Genomic DNA, 23,900 nt, shown 5'->3' with positions numbered 1-23,900 from the left:
GTCAAGGTATGGATTTCCTCATTTTCTTACTGGACTTCTTGAATCTGTGGAATAATCTCTATTTAGATACAGCTTTTCCTTTCCTCACAGGACTCTGATTGGATGTGTATTAAATCGTCTCACTCCACCTTGTAGTCTTACTTTCCACATTTTTGTCCCTCTTTGCTGCCTTCTTGATTACTTTTATGGTTTATATTTCAGTTCATTAATTCTCATACTATATTTTTTGTTAAACCTATATTCTTGATTTTGGTTATTGTGATTTTTCAGTTCTAGTGTTTCATACTGGTTCTTTTTAAAAATCTGAAACAATTTTTTTCTTTAATCTTTCCAGCTGTCTGTCAGTTTTTAACCATGGCCTTTATTTCTTGGACATTAAACAAGTATTAAACATAATTATTCTAGATTCTTGGTTTGAAAATTCTGATATCTGAAATCTTTAGGGATCTATTTCTGTTGTTCTTTCTGCTAGGTTTTGTTCATGGTACCCTGTTTCTTTGCCCAGTTTTGTGTGTTTGACCATGTATTTGAAAAATTATTTATGGGGATGATTTGACAAAGCCTTCCTTTCCTTTTTTCATATATGAATCAGGATAAAAGGTAAATAAAAGCTCAACATATAAGTGAGCAGAAATGCTTGCTGTTTTAATCTTGTTTATTAGACTGTTGAAGTTATACATGAATATATATTCACTAAAGTGTAGAGAGTTCAACTTTCCTTGTTTATCCACTTCATGAGTAATTCATTAAAAGATTATAAATATTTTTAGGTAATTTTTTTCCAATGAAATATTTAATCAGTCCCTTGTGAGATATCACAGATTGTTTAATATTATCCAGTTTTGTAATTCTTAACAGTAAAAATGTGCTTGATTTGAATAGTTATTCTTAGATCTGTAAACTTAGGTCTTTCCAGTAATTTTATTTATTTAATTATTGGACTGGGGGAGGAATTTCAGTTATATATTAATTGAGATGTAAAAAATTATCTACAGAGGGAATGTCGGTTGGTATCATGACCAGTTTGATTTCCAGATAGTTGGTACTGTAAGAACTATGTATTATTTCCTTATTAAATAATTGTCAGAAACTTCCTGAAGGAAGCAGGCAAGGGGCACCAGAAATGTGAACTCATCAAAGAGATAATCCAAACGGAAAAGATGCAGATTCCAGTAGTATAGTGTCATATTGTTTTTGAGCTATTATATCAAATATAGGACTTGAGATAGTTATGTTTGTTCAGTGGCTCTCAACTCTTGACTTCATGCTGAAATCCTTTGGAGAGTTTTTAGTAATATGTATTGTTGCCTAGGCTCACTCCTAGGCAACTCCAAAATGCAGCCAGGGTTAAGAACCACTGCTTCAGTAGATCAGTTTGAGGAGGAATTTAACAAACTAGTATTGAGCAGTTGTTTTTAAACTGTTGATATGTTCCTTTGAAATGTCACAGTGGCTGCTTCCTGAAGGAGGCAGACTGGGCAATGTTAAACCCTTCTTTAGCCAGAACAGCTTGTCTCTTTTATATGCTAGGATTCCATTTAATGTTTATTTTGTTAAGAGTATCCTTTATTTAGAATTTTTTTATTAACCTCGGCTCATCTGGCTCTGAGATAAGATGGTTGTTAGATTCTACTTAGTTTTCCAGTAGTGTGACAGACTAGATAACTTGAAAACCCTTTTGAATCAAAACACCTTTTAGGGCTTCCCTGGTGGCACAGTGGTTGAGAGTCCGCCTGCCGATGCAGGGGATGTGGGTTCGTGCCCTGCTCTGGGAGGATCCCGCGTGCCGCAGAGCGGCTGGGCCTGTGGGCCATGGCCGTTGAGCCTGCGCGTCCGGAGCCTGTGCTCCGCAGTGGGAGAGGCCACAACAGTGAGAGGCCCGCGTACTGCAAAAATCAAACAAACAAACAAAAAAACACCTTTTAAATAACATAGATCAGTTTGCCAGCAAGTAAAGGGAATTCCACAGGGCAAAAGCAAGGAAATCTGAAAACCATACCTGTTAGTTTGAACTGACTCTGGAGCTGCTCTGAAAAAATTTGCCAATCTAGGTAATGTATTAATTAGCTTATTTCTCTAAACAGATCACCCCAAAACTTAGTGGCTTATTAATACAATTACCTATTTAGCTAATAATTCTGTGGTTCAGTGATTTGGGCTGGGCTTAGCTGGGCAGTTCTTTTTTTTTGTTTGTTTTCTGGCTGCGCTGGGTCTTTGTTGCTGAGCGTGCGCTTTCTCTAATTGCGGCGAGTGGGGACTACTCTTTGTTGCGGTGCGTGAGCTTCTCGTTGTGGTGGCTTCTCTTGTTGTAGAGCACAGGCTCTAGGAGTGCAGGCTTCAGTAGTTGTGGCACGTGGGCTCAGTAGTTGTGGCTCCTGGGCTTAGTTGCTCTGCAGTGTGTAGATCTTCCTGGACCAGGGCTCAAACCCGTGTCCCCTGCATTGGCAGGCAGGTTCTTAACCACTGCGCCACCAGGGAAGTCCCTGGGCAGTTCTCATCTTAGCTGAACTCAGCTAATCAGCCGATGATATGGGTAGGCACTGGGTAGTCTGTGGGGACCTTAGCTGGGTCACCTTGTCTCTGCTTCAGATTATATATCATCCTTCAGATGCTAACCTTGGGTTATTCTCATGATGGTAGAGCAGAGTTCCAAAAGAGAGAGGGAAAGAGTGCAAAGCCACTGGTGAGGCATAGGCTCAGATCTGATGCACTGTCATTTCTGCTGCTTCTGCAAACCACAGGTCAGAGACCAGTTTTAAGACGTGGAGAAATAGATTCACCATCTTGGTGGAAACACCTGCAGAAGTCATATTGTAAGGATAATGGGTATAGGGAAAAGAATAACTTGGGTCCTTTTTTTTTTTTTTTTTTTTTTTTTTTGCGGTACGCAGGCCTCTCACTGTTGTGGCCTCTCCCGTTGCGGAGCACGGGTTCCGGACGCACAGGCTCAGCGGCCATGGCTCACGGGCCTAGCCGCTCCGCGGCATGTGGGATCTTCCCGGACCGGGGCACGAACCCGTTTCCCCTGCATTGGCAGGCGGACTCTCAACCACTGCGCCACCAGGGAAGCCCCTTGGGTCCTTTTTATAAACAATATACCACAGATGGCAAAGGAGTTTGGAATAGGAGATGAGACCTAAGAACTGGTAGAGGCAGTAGTGAGGCCTGTGAAACCATCTCCTCCCAGTAAAGCTGCCTCATGGGAAGAGTTCACAATGCAATATTCTCTTGATAGTTTAAGGAGACTTTTCTGGCCTTGGCCTATTTTATGGTTTGGATCTCCCCTCAGAATTTGTAACCACAGGACTGCCCTAAAGTAGGTTTGGGGCTTGTCAGAGTAGTCCTGGGTGGGTGTGTATGTATTTATATTTCACAACATATTAAGGGTTTTAATTGAAGTAACTGGCTGGCTGTTTTGAAAAAAAGAACTAGAAATGGTATAAAACATAGTCATTAAAAGTTTAAATTCAGTGGATAGTTGAAACAGCAGGTTGGACACACTGCTAAAGAGAAAAATAATGACTTGAAAGATAAATCCAAGGAAATTACTCACAAGGGGTATGGATATTAAAGAGAAGTTAAAAGACTGGTTGGGTATGTTGGGAAGATAAAATGTTTGTCTAGTATTATCAAGAAGAGAATTGAATAAATGGGAGAGAGACAGTATTTGCAGAAATAACACTTAAGAATTTGTCAGACTTGATTGAAGCCATAAAACCTGAGATTGAAGAACACAAGGCCTGAGCTGGATAATCACCTTTAACCCATTCCTAAACATACAGTAGTGAAGCATCAGAAGGAGTTGGATAGGTTCACTGCTTAGTGGGTTTTCTTTAGCTTCAGTTCCGTAATTTCTTAGGTTTGCTTCCACTCTGCAATCTCTAGAGGAGTCTGAGTGTGTATACATAGGGATAAATTTCTTTTGAAGAAAGGAAACTGTTTTTTTGAAGAAAGGAAACATTGTTTTATTATGCAGTTTTATATATACCAATCTTCTGCCCAGTTCTTATCTTAAAACTTTTGAGTGATGCCCAGATGGTGGGCCCTCATAGACCACAGAGCCCTAAGCTAGAACCTGACAGAGAGGGAAGGCGGCTGGGGAGCTTTCTTGGATAGCATAGTTAGATGCTGCCTCTAGTGCTAAATCATATATTGTAAGGGATTCCAGTATATAGCTGGGCCTTTTTAAATTTGGACACTTGTGGGAATTTTCTGGAATATGCTTTATGCAGCCTGCCTGTGTGGTACAGAATTCATTCAGTATATAGAGTAAGGCTATTAAATATTTTGTACAGAAAATTTTAAAACTATAATGGTTTTATTAACTTACTTTTTTTTTTTTTTTTTTTTTGCGGTATGCGGGCCTTTCACTGTTGTGGCCTCTCCCGTTGCGGAGCACAGGCTCCGGATGTGCAGGCCCAGCGGCCATGGCTCACGGGCCCAGCCGCTCCGCGGCATGTGGGATCCTCCCAGACCGGGGCACGAACCCGTATCCCCTGCATTGGCAGGCGGACTCTCAACCACTGTGCCACCAGGGAGGCCCTAACTTACTTTTGAAGACAAAAATTATATCAGTAATATTTGCTATGCTTTTCTGAATGTAAATTGTTTGAAAGGTAACATTAAGTCTGAGGTTTTCTATCATTTTACTCTAGGCAGCACACTTCTGCTTTTGTTCCTTCATCAGGACGAATTTATTCTTTTGGACTTGGTGGTAATGGACAGCTAGGAACTGGTTCAACAAGCAACAGAAAAAGTCCTTTCACTGTGAAAGGAAATTGGTTCCCTTATAATGGACAATGTCCACCAGATTTTGGTAAGTTCTTTTACATTAAAGCTTTGCTGCACACACTAAAATTATTGTTAAAATGTTGCTCTTAAAATATGAACTTTTCTATGTTTTAAATGAAAGAGTTACAAGATACATTGTTTGGTGAAAATAGCAAGATACAGAATACTGTATATGGTTGCCTAGTTTGTTTATATATATGCATAAGGAAACCCAGGATAAATAAAATAATGAAAGTAGGTTGGGCATATGGGAACTGAATGGTGACTAGATACCAGTGGGAGGGAAGTGTTTTTGTTTTTTATTTTTGATTATGGTAAAATACACATAATACAAAGTTTATGAACTTAACTATTTTAACACAGTCAGTAGTGTTAAGTACATTCACGTTGTGTAACTACCTCCAGAGTGTTTTTGTCTTGCAAAACTAAAACTCTGTGTTCATTAAACAACAATTCTCCATTCACTCTTCCCACTAGCTGGCAACCATTCTGCATTCTGTCTCTGTGAATTTGACTTAGCTCTAAATATCTCATAAGTGGAATCATGCAGTATTTGTTTTTTTGTGATTGGCTTGTTTTATAATCTTAGCATAATGTCCTTAAGGTTCATCCATGTTACAGCATATGTGTATAGACCACATTTTGTTTATCTGGAATTGCTGATGGACATTTGGATTGTTTCCACCTTTTGACTACTGTGAATAATGCTGCTATAAACATGGGTGTATAAATATCTCTCCAAGACCCTGCTTTCAATTCTTGGGGTATATACGAGACTTTAAAATTATATAACATTTTCTATTTATCTGAAATTTGAACATATGAATATATGTTCGAAATATTAAAATTTAAAATTTGCTTTTATATCCCTACTGCTTTAGCCAAATCTATATTTTTGTTTTCTGTTACTCTTTTAATAGATCTGGTTATCTTTTCAATGATACTAACTTACTACTTAAAGAATTTGAAATGTTCAGATGCTGTTTTCTCATTAACTTCTTTGACATGCTGCAACCAAAATGTACTTTTTAAAATATTTCCTTTACCATCCTAAACTGCACCTCAGAATTGTTTTCTCATTTATTTTATCTATGTTTGATTGTCTTTGGGATTTTTCTCTGAGTTGTGGGACTTGAGTCAAGACTATTCTGTGATGAACCTACTGTGAAGGTTGACATTTGAAAAGGTCCATCACTTTTTATTATGAATTACCTTTGAAGATACTTTCTTTTTTTTTTTTTTGGTAGCTTAAAGGATATCTTGGTTATACTTTTATTTAACAAAGGTCAGGATATGATACTATTTTTTTCTTGTTTTTGTTTGATTTTGTGTTAGAATATGGCTTCGCTTTCTTCCAGTCACTCTTAGGTTTGGAACCTGCATTTATTTTAGTAGTATTGTTCTTTTTCTTATGTCCTTAGGAGCATGTTGGTGTTTCATCATATCAGTTTCTTCCACAAGGCACCATTAATAACCTAACAAAGAGATTTGTAATTTAAAGCAGCATGGATATTGTAAGGAATCATGTATTTCTGTTATACAGTTTAGTCCTTAGAGATGCATTCTGTTGCCTTTGAAACTGCATACCTTAAGATTATTTGCATTAAAGTGGGAAAGGGGGGCTTCCCTGGTGGCGCAGTGGTTGAGAGTCCGCCTGCCGATGCAGGGGACACAGGTTCGTGCCCCGGTCCGGGAGGATCCCACGTGCCGTGGAGCGGCTGGGCCCGTGAGCCATGGCCGCTGAGCCTGCGCGTCCGGAGCCTGTGCTCCGCAACGGGAGAGGCCACAACAGTGAGAGGCCCACGTACCCCAAAAAAAAAAAAAAAAAAGTGGGAAAGGAAATGGAGTTCTAAAAGCAGTCATTTTTGCTACAATTTAGTTTCATTAAAAAATTGTTTATTCACAGTAGGCAAAAGGCATAAACAACTTATGTCCATCAACAGATGAATGGATAGAAAAGTATGGTATATACATGTAATTGAATATTAGCCATATACAGGAATGAAATTTTGATACATGCCACGGCATGGAAGAACCTTGAAAACGTGCTAAGTGAAAGAAGCCTGACACAAAAGGATAAATATTGTATGACTCCTCTTATATGAGGTACCTAGAACAAATTTATAGAGACAGAGAACACTGGTTTCCAGGGTCTGGAGGGAGGGGAGAATGAGGAGTTGTTTAATGGGTACAGATTTTCTGGTTGGGATGATAAAATGTACTGGAGGTGAATAATGGTGATAGTTGCACAACACTGTGAATTTGCTTGATGCCATGAATTAGCACTTTAAAATGGTTAAAACAGTAAATTTTCTGTTATGTATATCTTACCACTATTTTGTATATATAATATATATAATGGCTGATAATTATTTTGTACTATACTAAAGCTGTGTAGGATAGGAACTAATTAAATGTGAATTTAATTTACTCAGCCCCTCTAGAAGTTAAGTCCGTGACTCCCCACCATAAATCACATTGTTAGCATAAACTATCTGGTATGGCCTCGAGGCCACAGGTAAAAAAAGACACTCTTTTTTTTTTTTTACACACACACACACACACACACACACACAGTATTTTTATTTTTACAAGAGATGAATAAACTGACACCAAGCATTGTAAATGGATGACCACAACAAAAGCAACAATGATTGCAGTTACCAAACACGAAACACACTCATACTATGTCATAATATTGACATTCAGTCCAGTAATCCTCCACTGTATCAGGTCCTTTACTTTGCAGTGAAAATTGTTTTGTATATTTTTTGCCTCTGAGTCCATGTGGGATTTATTTTATTTTATTTTTTTAATTATTATTATTATTTTTATTCAAACAGAAAGTCACAAAAATTGTAATCATCCTCATCAGTTCACTCAGTCCCATGTAATTAATTTTTTTTTTTCATCTTGATCTTTTGTTAGCACTTCTATGAATTCATCAGTTTTCCGTTAGAGTTCTGAAAATGCTTATTCATTCAGTTCATCAGTATGGTCAGTTACCAGAAACCTGTACTTGTCAGAGTCTTTTCCATGAATTCCTTGAAGATGAAACCCTTTTATAGGAATGTTTTTGCAAAAGCATCAGAGTACACCCAGAACTGTCTATAAATGACAAAAGACTTTAAAATGACCATGGTTAAAGATTTGATGAAAGTTCATAATAATGCAATTGACAAGGAAATTTAGTTATTTCTGAGATATACATTTAAAGTAATAACTAGAATTATGACTTATAACATTATACCAGAACATATAAGAATTTTAGAAATTTCATGTAATGTCTGAAACATTTATATTAACATATTTCCATACAAATAACCCAAAGAAAGTTTAGTATTAGTTGGTTTTTTTTTGTTTGTTTGTTTTTTATACTGCAGGTTCTTATTAGTCATCAATTTTACACACATCAGTGTATACATGTCAATCCCAATCACCCAGTTCAGCACACCACCATCCCCATCCCACTGCAGTTTTCCCTCCTTGGTGTCCATACGTTTGTTCTCTACATCTGTGTCTCAACTTCTGCCCTGCAAACTGGTTCATCTGTACCATTTTTCTAGGTTCCACATACATGCGTTAATATATGATATTTGTTTTTCTCTTTCTGACTTACTTCACTCTGTATGACAGTCTCTAGGTCCATCCACGTCTCAATGACTTAATTTCTTAATGACTCAATTTCGTTCCTTTTTATGGCTGAGTAATATTACATTGTATGTATGTACCACAACTTCTTTATCCATTCGTCTGTTGATGGGCATTTAGGTTGCTTCCATGACCTGGCTATTGTAAATAGTGCTGCAATGAACATTGGGGTGCATGTATCTTTTTGAATTATGGTTTTCTCTGGGTATATGCCCAGTAGTGGGATTGCTGGATCATATGGTAATTCTGTTTTTAGTTTTTTAAGGAACCTCCATACCATTCTCCATAGTGGCTGTATCAATTTACATTCCCACCAACAGTGCAAGAGGGTTCCCTTTTCTCCAGACCCTCTCCAGCATTTGTTGTTTGTAGATTTTAGGATGATGCCCATTCTAACTGGTGTGAGGTGATACCTCATTGTAGTTTTGATTTGCATTTCTCTAATAATTAGTGATGTTGAGCAGCTTTTCATGTGCTTCTTGGCCATCTGTATGTCTTTTTGGAGAAATGTCTATTTAGGTCTTCTGCCCATTTTTGGATTGGGTTTGTTTCTTTAATATTGAGCTGCATGAGCTGTTTATATATTTTGGAGATTAGTCCTTTGTCCATTGATTCGTTTGCGAATATTTTCTCCCATTCTGAGGGTTGTCTTTTTGTCTTGTTTATGGTTTCCTTTGCTGTGCAAAAGCTTTGAAGTTTCATTAGGGCCCATTTGTTTATTTTTGTTTTTATTTCCATTACTCTAGGAGGTGGATCAAAAAAGATCTTGCTGTGGTTTATGTCAAAGAGTGTTCTTCCTATGTTTTCCTCCAAGAGTTTTATAGTGTCCGGTCTTACATTTAGGTCTCTAATCCATTTTGAGTTTATTTTTGTGCATGGTGTTAGGGAGTGTTCTCGGTTCATTCTTTGACATGTAGCTGTCCAGTTTTCCCAGCACCACTTACTGAAGAGACTGTCTTTTCTCTATTGTATATCCTTGCCTCCTTTGTCATAGATTAGTTGACCATAGGTACGTGGATTTATCTCTGGGCTTTCTACCTTGTTCCATAGATCTATGTTTCTGTTTTTGTGCCAGTACCATATTGTCTTGATTACTGTAGCTTTGTAGTATAGTCTGAAGTCAGGGAGTCTGATTCCTCCAGCTCCGTTTTTTTCCCTGAAGACTGCTTTGGCTATTCGGGGTCTATAAAAAGACACTCTTAACAGGATATGCCCAAGACTTTGAGACTCTCTCCTTGGAACTAGGCAAAGGGCAAACCTTTCTTTCTTTTTTTTTTTTGCGGTATGTGGCCTCTCACTGTTGTGGCCTCTCCCGTTGCAGAGCACAGGCTCCGGACGCGCAGGCTCAGCAGCCATGGCTCACGGGCCTAGCCACTCTGCAGCATGTGGGATCCTCCTGGACCGGGGCACGAACCCACGTCCCCTGCATCGGCAGGTGGACTCACAACCACTGCGCCACCAGGGAAGCCCCAAACCTTTCTTTAGAATGTGTATAGTATTAGTGTATAGGAAAACTGTATTAGTTTGCTAATATAATAAAATATCACAAACTCAGTTGCTTGAACAATACAAATTTATTGACTCAGTTGTGAAGGCTAGAAGTCCAAGATCAAGGTGTTGGCAGTGTTGCTTCCTTCTGAGGTCTATAAGAGAGAATCTGTTCCATATGTCTCTCCTAGCTTTTGGTGGTTTGCTGGCAGTCTTTGGTATTCCTTGGCTGGTACATCTCTGCCTTCATCCTCCCATGGCATTCTCTCTATGTGCCTATCTGTGTCCAAATTTCGCCCTTTTATAAGGACACCAGTCATTTTGTATTAGTGGTCCACCCTACTCAAATATAACTTCAGCTTACATAATTACATCTGCAGTGACCCTATTTCTGAAGAAGGTCATTTTCTGAGGGTACTAGAGATTAGGACTTCAACATATGAATTTTGGGGGAGCACAGTTCATCACATGACAACATCCCAGACCTGACAAGTTTTAATCTTCTACTGCGCCAGAGGCATCATAAGCATTGGCTCCATAAGTACAACCAACTTTATTCTTTAAGATGACTTGTCATATCTAATTCAATAGCCACCGTTCTTAATATGACATTTCAGGTAAGTTCTTGGTTACATAATTGATTTGCTCAATCAGTTATGAAAGAAGTACAAACTAGTGAGAAGGGGAACATATTCTTACTGAACCCATGCAGATAGCAACATTACTATTAAAAGAATAGAAACCTATTAAATTTGAATTCTCATTGAATTCTGGGGATCAGCAAGAATCAGATAAAATGTTTTTAATTGACATAACATTATATTTGTTTCATGTATATAGCATAACAATTTGATATTTGTATATATTGCAAATGATCACCACAGTAAGTCTAGTTAACATCTGTCACCATCGTTAAAAAATTTTTTTCTTGTTATGAAACTAAGATTTACTCTCAGCAACTTTCTAATTTGCAGTACAGTATTAACTGTAGTCACCATACTGTACATTTCAGTCCCATGATTTAGTTATTTTATAACTGGAAGTTTGTGCCTTTTGACTCCCTTCATCCATTTTGCCTGGCCCCCATTCCCAGCCACCTCTGGCAACCACTAATCTGTTCTCCGTATCTATGAGCTTGGTTTCAGTTTGTTGTTGTTGTTTGTTTTTTAGATTCCACATGTAAGTGAGATCATACAGTATTTGTCTTTCTTTCTGACTTATTCCACTTAGCATAATGCCCTCTAGGAATCATGTGTGTTGTCACAAATGGCAAGATTTCCTTCTTTTTTATGGCTAAATAATATTCCACTGTATATATATTTGTATGTATGTGTGTATATACATGTGTGTATGTATACACTTACACACACACAAACACACACCCCATGTTTTCTTTATCCATTCATCCATCAGTGGAAACTTAGGTTGCTTCCATACCTTGGCTATTGTAAATAATGCTAAAATGAACATGGTGGTGCATACATCTTTTCAAATTAGTGTTTTTGTTTTACCCAGAAGTGGAATTGCTAGATCATATGGTAGTTCTGTTTCTAATTTTTTGAAGAACCCCCATACTGTTTCCATAGTGGCTGCACCAATTTATATTCCCACTAACAGTGCAAGAGGGTTCTCTTTTCTCCACATCTTCACCAACACTTGTTATTTCTTGTCTTTTTGATAATAGCCAGTCTAACAACTCTGAGTTGATATCTCATGGTGATTTGCATTTCCCTGATGATCAGTGATGTTGAGCATCTTTTCATGTGCCTGTAGGCCGTCTGTATGTCTTCTTTGGAAAAATGTCTATTCAGCTCTTCTGCCTATTTTTTTAAACCAGGCTGTTTGTTTTTTGATGTTGAGTTACATGAACTGTTTATATATTTTGGATATTAACCCCTTATCAATTGTATCATTTGCAAATATTTTCTGCCAATCAGTAGGTTGTCTTTTTGTTTTGTCACTGATTTCCTTAGCTGTGCAAAAGCTTTTAAGTCGAATTAGGTCCCATTTGTTTATTTTTGCTTTTGTTTCCTTTGCCTTAGGAGACAGATCCAAAAAACTATTGCTACGATTTATGTCAAAGAGTGATCTGCCTGTTTTCTTCTAGGAGTTTTATGGTTTCTGGTCTTACATTTTGGTCTTTAATCCGTGTTGATGGTTTCCTTTGCTGTGCAGAAGCTTTTTAGTGTGATGTAGTCCTACTTGTTTATTTTTGCTTTTGATACTTTTACTTTTGGTGCTAAATCCAAAAAATCATCCTCAAGACTGATGTCAGGGAGCTTACTGCCTATGTTTTCTTCTAGGAGTTTTATGATTTAGGTCATATATTCAAGTCTTTAGTCCATTTTGAGTTAGTTTTTTTTTAATAAATTTATTTTTATTATCATTTTTGGCTGTGTCAGGTCTTCGAATGCTGTGTGCAGGCTTTCTCTAGTTGTGGCAAGCGGGGCTACTCTTCGTTGTGGTGCACGGGCTTCTCATTGCAGTGGCTTCTTTTGTTGCGGAGCACGGGCTCTAGGTGCGTGGGCTTCAGTAGTTGTGGCTTGCAGGCTCAGTAGTTGTGGCACACGGGCTTAGTTGCTCCGCAGCATGTGGGATCTTCCTGGACCAGGGCTTGAACCCATGTCCCCTGCATTGGCAGGCGTATTCTTTTTTTTTTTTTGCGGTATGCGGGCCTCTCACTGTCGTGGCCTCTCCCATTGCGGAGCACAGGCTCCAGACGTGCAGGCTCAGCGGCCATGGCTCACAGGCCCAACCGCTCCGCAGCATGTGGGATCCTCCCGGACTGGGGCACGAACCCGTGTCCTCTGCATCGGCAGGCGGACTCTCAACCACTGCACCACCAGGGAGGCCCTGGCAGGTGTATTCTTAATTGCTGTGCTACCAGGGAAGTCCTTGAGTTAGTTTTTGTGTATGGTGTAAGATAATGGTCCAGTTTCATTCTTTTGCATGTGGCTGTCCAATTTTCCCAGCACTATTCATTGAAAAGACTGTCCTTTTCCCACTGTGTATTCTTAGCTCCTTTGTCTTAACTAAATTGATCATATATGCATTGGTTTATTTCTGGGCTCTGTATTCTGTTCCATTGATCTATGTCTGTTTTTAATGCTGATACCATACTGTTTTGATTACTGTAGTGTTGTAATATAGCTCAACCCTGCCCTCACTCTTGGTTGTCTCTCAAATCTTTGTTAATGTCCAAACAGTCTATATTATTTTTAGTGGCTCTCAGTTAGTTGAGAATGTGCCAAGACCTGTCAGTATCCCAAAGGGGAGAATTTCAGCAATACCTAGATTCAGGCTGATTGAGGCCAGACCCTCAGGCAGTGGCTTTTAAGTATGCAAATGTATATCATCCTGTGGGACTGCAAGGGAAAGTCACACTGCTGCCAGAACTAGGCAACCTAGAGGTGTCCCTTGGGTGGCAGCTGTGAAAATCAGGGCACCAACTAAGGGTACAAACTCCTTTCCAGGAGATATTGGCAAGTTAAAGCAAGGTAGGGGAGAGCGCAAAGATGGCATCCACCAGCTTTCGTCCCCAAAGATCACCTCAGTAGGTTGCTAGAGGTGTAGAAACCTTAGGCCAAAGCTCCAGGACAAGCAGATAGGCCTTTTTCACAGAAAACTGGGGTATGTTTCTGTTTGTTGTTTGTGCTGTGCACTGGGGGTGGTAGCCAACCAAAAACTGTCTCTCCAGTTGTTACAGTCCCATGAGACCCAGGATACAAGCCCAGCTGTCCACCAGAACCAGGCAATCAAGGGGCATCAGTTAGGTGGCAGCCACAAAAATGGGGACACCAGATGGGAATACGAGGTCCCCTGTGGAAGAAATGGATGTTCTGGAGTGCAGCAGAGGGATGGTGCAAAGATAAGACCCTCCTTCTGAGATCTCTGAGAGGATTACAACAGGCCCTTTTTTTTTTTTTTTTTTTTTTTTTTGCAGTACGCGGGCCTCTCCCTGTTGTGGCCTCTCCCGTTGCGGAGCACAGGCTCCGGACGCGCAGGCCCAGCAGCCATGGCTCACGGGCCCAGCCGCTCCGCGGCATGTGGGATCTTCCCAGACCGGGGCACGAACCCGTGTCCCCTGCATCGGCAGGCGGACTGTCAACCACTGCGCCACCAGGGAAGCCCCCTACAACAGGCCCTTTGATGTGGGTTTAATTAGAAGCCTGCCTCTTAGGCCAAAGCTGCATTAGATAAACTAATAATCCTCTTCTACAGAAAGACTGGGCACCTCAGTCTGTTGCCTCTTGCTGTGCCCTGGGGTGATAGTCAGTTAAGAACTCTTTGTCCATTGGTTTTAGTCCTGTGGGACCCTTGAGCATAATCCCCCGCTGGCCCCCAGAGTCAGGTGATCTAGAGGTGTGCCCTGAATGACAGCTGCAAAAATCAGGGCCTCAGAAGAGGATATAAGCTCCTTTCCAGGAGATACTGGCAAGCTGAAGGGAGAAGAGAAATGTTTTTTTAACATTTCATTTCAGCGTACCAAAGCAGAGTTTACAAAATTTATGTGAATTAGATTACTTTAGAAGAAGGAGAAATGACTCCCTATAAGGGAGATCCAGAAAACAGAAAATTAAAGCAAAGTTAAACATTATGGATCTTGGATTGTCAGTTTCATAAAACTGCTTATCAGCTTAAAAAAATATATGAGAAATCCTAATTTAGTCCACTGGTGTCTTTTGAAAGTTCTCTAAGCCACGTCTCCTCAGAAGCCTGTACCCAAGTGTCTATTCTTTGACGTATAAGTGGTTTCAAATACCAGGTACAGTCCTTTTCACAGGGCTCTGAGACTATCCTTCTTTGTTGAAGGTACAAACTCTGGCCTGTAGCTTATAGGAAGGCCTTCAGACAAGCATCAGAATAAAAGAAAAACTAGTCAATAGATGACAGAGGCTTAAAATGACTATGGCTTATTTATTATTGATAATTGTCAAGTGGAAAGATATGACGAGGGTTTATAATAAGTATAAATACAGTTGACAAGGAAATTTGGTTGTTTCTGTGACATGGAGAACACATTAGAGGCATGTTTTGGAGATACTGTGGTTTGGTTCCAGAATACCACAATAAAGTGAGTCAGATAAAATTTTTGGTTTCTTGGTGCATGTAAAAGTCATGTTTACACTATTCTGTAGTGTATTAGGTGTGCAGTAGCATTATTTCTTTAAAAAATATACATATTATATCTTAATTAAAAATACTTTATTACTAAAAAATGCTAACAATCATCTGACAACACAAATCATCAATTGCCACAAATCAGCAATTTGTAAAAACCACAATATCTGTGAAGCAGAATAAAGCGAGTTATGCCTGTATTCCAAAAAGGTTTTTAAACAAGAATGTTTATAAAGATGATGATTAAGCCTATTCTCAAAGAAGTCAGTGATTCCTTATATCTGATTTATGAATATGAATGAGTATAACTTTTTACAGTTGAAAAAAATCTGGAGATATAATATGATAATCCTGAGACCTAGTGTACCAGGAATAACACCAAGAATATCAAGTAAAGAGATTCAGTAAGTCAGGGATCAAGTTTAGACATCTATATTTTTATAAAACGCCATTTGAAAATCACTGGCCTAGAAGATGATAGATGTGAATAAAATAAAGGTTCAATAATAACTGAAACTGGGGGGAAAAAACCTGAAATTAGGACAGACAGCACTGTACTGCCAGAACTCTTATAAATACAGGAAAACTTGACAGAACTATTTCATAAGAGTTTTTTTTTTTTTTTTTTTTTTTTTTTGCGGTACGCGGGCCTCTCACTGTTGTGGCCTCTCCCGTTGCCGAGCACAGGCTCTGGACGCGCAGGCTCAGTGGCCATGGCTCACGGGCCCAGCCACTCCACGGCATGTGGGATCTTCCTGGACCGGGACATGATCCGGTGTCCCCTGCATCGGCAGGCGGACTCTCAACCACTGCGCCACCAGGGAAGCCCCTTCATAAGAGTTTTGAATAATGTTTCCCTTCATATTTAAACATATGGAAAACAAGGACATTGATGAACCTCCATGGACTTCTCATAAAACACTTTGTGAAATATATTAATTTTTGAAATTTTTATATTATATTTACCATATAAATTATAAAATTTTATAGTAATTATGTTTTTGAAATATCTTTATTAATTTAGAGGTGAAATATTTATATTAATTACTTTTACCACATAAATTTAACCTAGGGAAGGTTAAGTGTCTTCTGATTTGACGACTCTTCCCATGCAACTCTTATAATAGTAACACATCAAATAAACTTAATTATTTCTAGCATCTCTACTTATACATTGAAAGGACAAATCATTGTGATTCTCCATAGCCTCTCTGGGAAATCTCAAAGATATTTTCACTAACACATAGAAGGTATCTTGGAAGTTTTATTTTCCTAAGTTTAGGATCTGATTCGGCGAAGTGTGTTAGTTTGCTAGGGCTGCCATAACAAAACACCTCAGACTGGGTGGCTTAAACAGCAGAAATTTATTTTCTCACAGTTCCGGAAGCTAGAAGTCTAAGATCACTCTGTCAGCAGGTTTGGTTTCTTCTGAAGCCTTGGCTTGCAAATGGCTACCTTCTTGCTGTGTCCTCATGTGACCTTTTCTCTGTGTGTGTGCTGGTGTCTCTTCCTGTTCTTATAAGGACAGCAGGCATACTGGATTAGGGCCCCACCCTAACAGCCTCATTTTATCTTAATCACCTCTCTAAAGGTCCTATCTCCAAATACAGTCATATTCCGAGGTACTGAGTTTTACAGCTTCAACATATGAACTTGGGGGCGGGGGTGGACACAATTCAGCCCATAACAGGAAGACAAAAATCAAAAAAGTTGTGAGAGGAGATTGGAACACTTTATTAAAAGATGTAACCTTTGATGCTTGAGAAATAATACTTGGTTACCTATTTTACTGAAGTGACAATAAAACATTTCAAAATAAATGTAAATGGTAATATGATTGAAAAGAACTTTAGCTTATTCACAAGTGAGGAGTCTTTGTTCTTTTTTTTCCACTTAAATAATGAAAAACAAATAAAATCAACATCAAGTATAGAAAATTATTCTAGTAAGACACAGAATTTTTGCTCTTTGGCAGATTACACAAAAGTAAAAAATAACATAGGTGAAGGCATGGGAGCACACCCTTCAAAATTGAGTGAACTTTGCTAAGATTTTAACATATTGTATAACTTCTTTCAGAATCAAGTATAAACCAAGGAAAATAAAATTCACTTACCATGTTGTGTCTTCAGTTATGTTCTTCCATATTGTGGAACAAGCTGATAGTTGCTCAAGGACAGTGGTATTGTCTCATAGGGTTCATGAGGTCAAAATGACTTTCATGTTAGTACTGTTATCTGTTAACATGCAGTGCCTTTGTTTTCGTTCATTTTCAGATAAGTCTATGAGTATTTTTAAAATTTCTTAATTTTCAATTCTGATGTGGTATGTATTAGTGCTTTTAAGCCCTTTGGGGTCCTGAATAAGTCCTAAGAGTGTAAAGGGATTCAGAGATCATCAAAAAACGACTTCTTTTCCTTGTAAGTCAAAGGCACATACATAGTTGTATCTCTGTCAGTATTGCTCCTAAATAGAAGTACACTTTACCGAATTGTAAATAGCTCAAACACATCATTTAGGTAGATAAGTTTCTGAAGAGTGCCCTAATCAAGACTCAGTAAATGGCGGGGGTGGGGGTGGGGGAGGGTGCATGGGCAGGGGAGCCTATTTCAAAATTTTCTGTTTTTCCTGACAGTGTATTTTGTAGAGAATAAGGAGGTGAACTAGCCCTCCTAGATATGACAACATATACTATAAAACTGTAACAGTTAAATCAGATTATTGGTATAAATATAGACTTTTTTGTGTGTTTTTTAATTTATTATTTGGCTGCGCTGGGTCTTCATTACTGCCCGTGGGCTTTCTCTAGTTGCGGTGAGTGGGGGCTACTCTTTGTTGCGGTGCGCGGGCTTCTCGTTGCGGTGGCTTCTCTTGTTGCGGAGCATGGGCTCTAGGTGCACGGGCTTCAGTAGTTGTGGCATGTGGGCTCAGTAGTTGTGGCTCGCGGACTGTAGAGCACAGGCTCAGTAGTTGTGGCACACGGGCTTAGTTGCTCTGTGGCATGTGGGATCTTCCCGGACCAGGAACCCGTGTCCCCTGCATTGGCAGGAGGATTCTTGACCACTGCACCACCAGGGAAGTCCCTAGACATTTAGATTATTATAGCTTAGTGGAAATCCAGGGGTGGGAGGGGAATCCATGTATTGCCATTATTGTTGGATTGGCCAAAAAGTTCGTTCGGTTTCCCGTAAGCTGGCTCTAGTAACGCTTAGTTGTCTTTTACTTCATTTGAAACAATTTTGTTAGATTGTATTGTGACAGCTGTCATATCAGTGTGCATTAAAAAAAGACTTATCAAAATTGTTGAATTTTTGTGTAGCCATTTTAATATTGAAGATGGAAGAAAAAAAGTAACTTTTTTTGGCATATTATGCTTTATTATTTCAAGAATGGTAAAAACGCAACTGAAGTGCAAAGAAAAGATTTGTGCAGTATATGGAGAAGGTGCTGGGACTGATTGAACATGTCAAAAGTGGTTTGTGAAGTTTTATGCTGGAGATTTCTTGCTGGACGATGCTCCACGGTCCGGTAGACCAGTTGAAGTTGATAGCGGTAAAATTGAGACATTAACTGAGAACAGTCAACGTTATACCATTCAGGAGATAGCCAACATACTCAAAATATCCAAATCAAGCATCAAAAATCATTTGCACCGCTCTATTCACAATAGCCCGGAGCTGGAAACAACCTAAGTGTCCATCATCGGATGAATGGATAAAGAAGATGTGGCACATATATACAATGGAATATTACTCAGCCATAAAAAGAAACAAAACTGAGCTATTTGTAATGAGGTGGATAGACCTAGAGTCTGTCATACAGAGTGAAGTAAGTCAGAAAGAGAAAGACAAATACCGTATGCTAACACATATATATGGAATTTAAAAAAAAAAAATGTCATGAAGAACCTAGGGGTAAAACGGGAATAAAGACACAGACCTACTTGAGAATGGACTTGAGGATATGGGGAAGGGGAAGGGTAAGCTGTGACAAAGGGAAAGAGAGGCATGGACATATATACACTACCAAACGTAAGGTAGATAGATAGTGGGAAGCAGCCGCAGAGCACAGGGAGATCAGCTCGGTGCTTTGTGACCGCCTGGAGGGGTGGGATGGGGAGGGTGGGAGGGAGGGAGATGCATGAGGGAGGGGATGTGGGAACAGATGTATATGTATGACTGATTCACTTTGTTATAAAGCAGAAACTAATAAAAAAAAAAATCATTTGCACCAGCTTGGTTATGTTAATTGCTTTGGTGTTTGGGTTTCACGTAAGTTAAGTGAAAAAAAACCTTCTTGACCTTATTTCTGCATGCAATTCTCTCCTTAAGCGTGATGAAAACATTACATTTTTAAAACAAATTGTGATGGGTGATGAAAAATGGACACTGTACAATAATGTGGAACAGAAGAGATCGTGGGGCAAGCTAAATGAACCACCACCAACCACACCAAAGGCTGGTCTTCAAAGAAGGGATGTTGTGGATATGGTGGGATTGGAAGGGAGTCCTCTATTATGAGCTCCTTCTGGAAAACCAAACGATTAATTCCAGCAAGTACTGCTGCCAGTTAGACCAACTGAAAGCAGCACTTCACGAAAAGTATCCGGAATTAGTCAACAGAAAACGCATAATCTTCCTTCAGGATAACACAGGATAATGCACATGTTTCTTTGATGACCAGGCAAAAACTGTTACAGCTTGGCTGGGAAGTTCTGATTCATCCGCCGTATTCAACAGACATTGCACCTTCGGATTTCCATTTATTTCGGTCTTTACAAAATTCTTTTAATGGAAAATATTTCAATTCCCTGGTAGACTGTAAATGGCACCTGGAACAGTTCTTTGATCAAAAAGATAAAAGGTTTTGGGAAGATGGAATTATGAAGTTGCCTGAAAAATGGCAGAAGGTAGTGGAACAAAATGGTGAATATGTTGTTAAAGTTCTTGGTGAAAATGAAAAATGTGTCTTTTATTTTTACTTAGAAACTGAAGGAACTTTTTGGCCAACCCAATATATAGGTTTTGTTCAAACTCCAGTTGATTGGCAGTGGCTCTTGGAGTTATAGGAAGGACTATACGAAGTGGAAGTTATGAGAAGGACTTTGAGAACACTTTCGGGATGGAGGAGAGTGCCAAAGTTGTTTATTGTAGCATGTTATAGGTAGAAGAGGTGTAGTGTCTCTTCATAACTTTAAAACAGGGCATCACTAATATGTGGAGAAGGGGAAAGAATTACTCAACACATGAAAATTGGGAGGAAAATGTCAGTTTAGACCCTAACCTAACAGTATACACTAAAATAAATTATAGATGGATTAAAGTTAAATGTAAAAGAGTTCTTAAGACAAGAAAATAATTCTGTAATTTGAGGATGGGAAAAACCTTTCTTACCATTATGGCAGTGAAAGTCACCATTAAGAAAGAGAGCAACTTCCCTGGTGGTCCAGTGGCTAAGACTCCATGCTCCCAACACAGGGGGCCTGGGTTTGATCCCTGGTCAGGGAACTAGATCCCACATGCTGCAGTGAAGATCCTACATGCCGCAACTAAGACCCAATGCAGCCAAATAAATAAATAAATATTTTTAAAAAAGAAAGCCACTTCCTCTTTAAAAAAAAAAAAAGAATGAGATAAATACATTTGATTTAATGGAAAAAGAAACTTGTGAGTCAAAATTAAATAATTATTTAGAAAAAATGTTTGTAACGAATATAACCTGAGGTTAGTAGCCTGAATATCCAAAATGCTCATACATATTGGTGTGAAAAACAGCAAGATACCTAATAAATGAATAAGACAAACATTTAGACATGTAATAGATAAAGGAAGTTAATGGAAATTCCCATTGAGGAAATCCACGTTACTAAGAAACATGTAAAAATTATAATCAAATAAATGCAAATTCAAAAAGCCAGATGATAGTAAATAAATGGAAAAGAACAGCATTAGTCTTTCCTATTACAGGTTAATGAACTATGTGGTAGACAGGGGGAAGCTAATGATCCAACCACAAGATGAGAAAGTAATATTAGTGTATCATTTTCAACCCACAGTGAATTAATGGTCTAAGCGTTGGGCATCAATGGTTACTAACATCACAAAAAGGAACCCAACTACACATTATGTGCTTACTGATGGAAGAAAAGCCCCTTCCACCACCGTGTAATAGTTTTGTCAAAATAATTGACTAATTGGGGCTTCCCTGGTGGCGCAGTGGTTGAGAATCTGCCTGCTAATGCAGGGAACACGGGTTCGAGCCCTGGTCTGGGAGCATCCCACATGCCGCAGAGCAACTAGGCCCATGAGCCACAACTACTGAGCCTGCGCGTCTGGAGCCTGTGCTCCGCAACAAGAGAGGCCGCGACAGTGAGAGGCCCGCGCGCCGCGATGAAGAGTGTCCCCCGCTTGCCACAACTAGAGAAAAGCCCTCGCACAAACGAAGACCCAACAGAGCAAAAATAAATAAATAAATTAATAAACTCCTACCCCCAACATCTTCTTTTAAAAAAAAGTTGACTAATTAATCTAATTAAATCCTCTCTAGATCCAACTACCAATTTATAGGAAATACAGAAGACAGAAATGTTAGGAGAATCCTTGAGGAGATAATCAGCAAAATCCAATCTGCAGGAAGCTGTGTAGGACAAATGACTAGGTTTCACAGACTTTTTTACAGTAGTAATTAAAAGGAAATTAAGGAAAATAATTTTTGGTGCCCTACTCAGAGCCCCCAGAAACCCATTCATGTACTATAGATTAGGCGTCCGTGTACTTGATGATTATTTAGAGAAGACAGAATCACCTTTTAGGAACAAACGAATAACATCCTGCTAAATCTTCTGAGGAAGTGCATGACTTCATGTAGACTTGTGAGGATGGTGTAGAGAAAAGATTTTAAGTTGAATGATTGGTTTATTTAATATTTTAGATTTACCCTTTTAATCTGTTCTTAAAAATTTTTGGCATTAGAGCAGTCTTGTTGTGGAAAATGTGGTGATATTAATGTTCTGATCTCTGAAGCTCTTATTATTAGTATTTTCTAAGCTAGATAATTTTTCATATTATATATTCATATTAAATATTTACTGAGTTCTTTTACAAATAAAACATTGTGCTTGGTAGTAGGGAATGATCAAGAAAATTAAGATGTGGTTCCTTCCTTAAGAATTTATAATTCTTTAGCAGTGGTGGTCACAAATAATACAAGGTGAAGAAGAATTAGTCAACTGGGCTTCCCTAGTGGTGCAGTGGTTAAGAATCCGCCTACCAATGCAGGGGACACGGGTTCAAGCCCTGGTTCGGGAAGATCCCACATGCTGCGGAGCAACTAAGCCTGTGCACCACAACTGCTGAGCCCGCGCTCTAGAGTCCGCAAGCCACAACTACTGAGCCTGTGTGCCACAACTACTGAAGCCTGCGCACCTAAAGCCTGTGCTCCACAGCAAGGGAAGCCACTGCAATGAGAAGCCCGCGCACCGCAGTGAAGATTAGCCCCTGCTCCCCGCAACTAGAGAAAGCCCATGCACAGCAACGAAGACCCAACGCAGCCAAAAATAAATAAATTAATTAAATAAGTTTATTTAAAAAAAAAGAATTAGTCAACTAAAGAGTGGGGAGTCAGCAGTAGGAACACAGAAATGGATTATATTTGGAAATAACTAGCCTTAAGTTACATTGTGGAGCTATGGTGTTTTGGTATGTGATACTTCTAAATACTAGGCTAGCAGTATTTTTGATAATAGATACTCTTTCCATTTTGAGGTACAGGAGAGGAGAAAAAGGAAGAGGCTTTGAATGTCTTTTTTAAAAGGCACTTTATTGAAACGAAATTGAGTTATTTGTAGTGAGGTGGATGGACCTAGAGTCTGTCATACAGAGTGAAGTTAAGTCAGAAAGAGAAAAACAAATACCGTATGCTAACACATATATATGGAATCTAAAAAAAAAAAAGGTTCTGATGAACCTAGGGGCAGGACAGGAATAAAGTCACAGACGTAGAGAATGGACTTGAGGACACAGGGAGGGGGAAGGGTAAGCTGGGACGAAGTGAGAGAGTAGCATTGACATATATACACTACCAAATGTAAAATAGATACCTAGTGGGAAGCAGCTGCATCTCACGGGGAGATCAGCTCCATGCTTTGTGACCACCTAGAGGGCTGGGATAGGGAAGGGTGGGAGGGAGACGCAAGAGGGAGAGGATATAGGGATATATGTATACATATAGCTGATTCACTTTGTTACACAGCAGAAACTAACACAACATTGTAGAGCAATTATACTGCAATAAAGATGTTAAAAAAAAAGGAAACAAACTTTTAAAGAAAAACACCACAATAAAACACAAAACTTGAAAAAGCACTTTATTGTTCCTTCTTTACTTCTACTAAATTTGCCTATTAACTTTTATGTTTTTGGACCTGATTTGGGTGTTATTGATAAATAGTTGTTAACAAAGAGCTATGTGTGTCATCTTACTTTTGTACAGCTATATTGAAAGAGAAAATAATTTTACATTATGAATTTTGCATTACTCAGGAAGATTTAACATACACTTGTTTGTTGTCATTCTTTTTAAAAGTAAATATTCCTTTTCTTTTTTTTTGGCTGTACCCTGCGAGGCTTATGGGATCTTAGTTGCCCAACCAGGGATTGAGCCCAGGCCACAAGCAGTGAAAACGCCAAGTCCTAACCACTGGACCACCAGGGAGTTCCCCAGAATGAATATTCTTATTTTTTATTTTCTTCTGAGCTATCTTCTATACCTTTCATTCAATTGTTACACCATCTTCAGTTTAAAATATATTGAGATAATAAAGATCTAGACTAGAAAATGCCATTTTTTGG

At 38.9% G+C, this 23,900-nt stretch overlaps 1 protein-coding gene across 4 annotated transcripts in view; it reads left to right on the top strand.

Moving 5' to 3' along the window:
* HERC4 (HECT and RLD domain containing E3 ubiquitin protein ligase 4) overlaps positions 1-23,900 on the top strand; it is a gene marked incomplete at both ends in the record, with an annotated part of 139,673 nt that overhangs the window by 54,478 nt on the left and 61,295 nt on the right. For all 4 annotated transcript variants that reach the window (XM_079707458.1, XM_079707456.1, XM_079707457.1 and 1 more), the window contains one exon: positions 4,656-4,816. In XM_079707458.1, the coding sequence (XP_079563584.1) occupies positions 4,656-4,816 (161 nt within the window). The remainder of the gene's footprint in view (positions 1-4,655; positions 4,817-23,900) is intronic.

The sequence above is a fragment of the Hyperoodon ampullatus genome (genome assembly GCF_949752795.1).
Source record: "Hyperoodon ampullatus genome assembly, chromosome: 1".
Classification (NCBI taxonomy): Eukaryota; Metazoa; Chordata; class Mammalia; order Artiodactyla; family Ziphiidae; genus Hyperoodon; species Hyperoodon ampullatus.
This window is presented reverse-complemented; position numbering and strand designations above follow the sequence as displayed.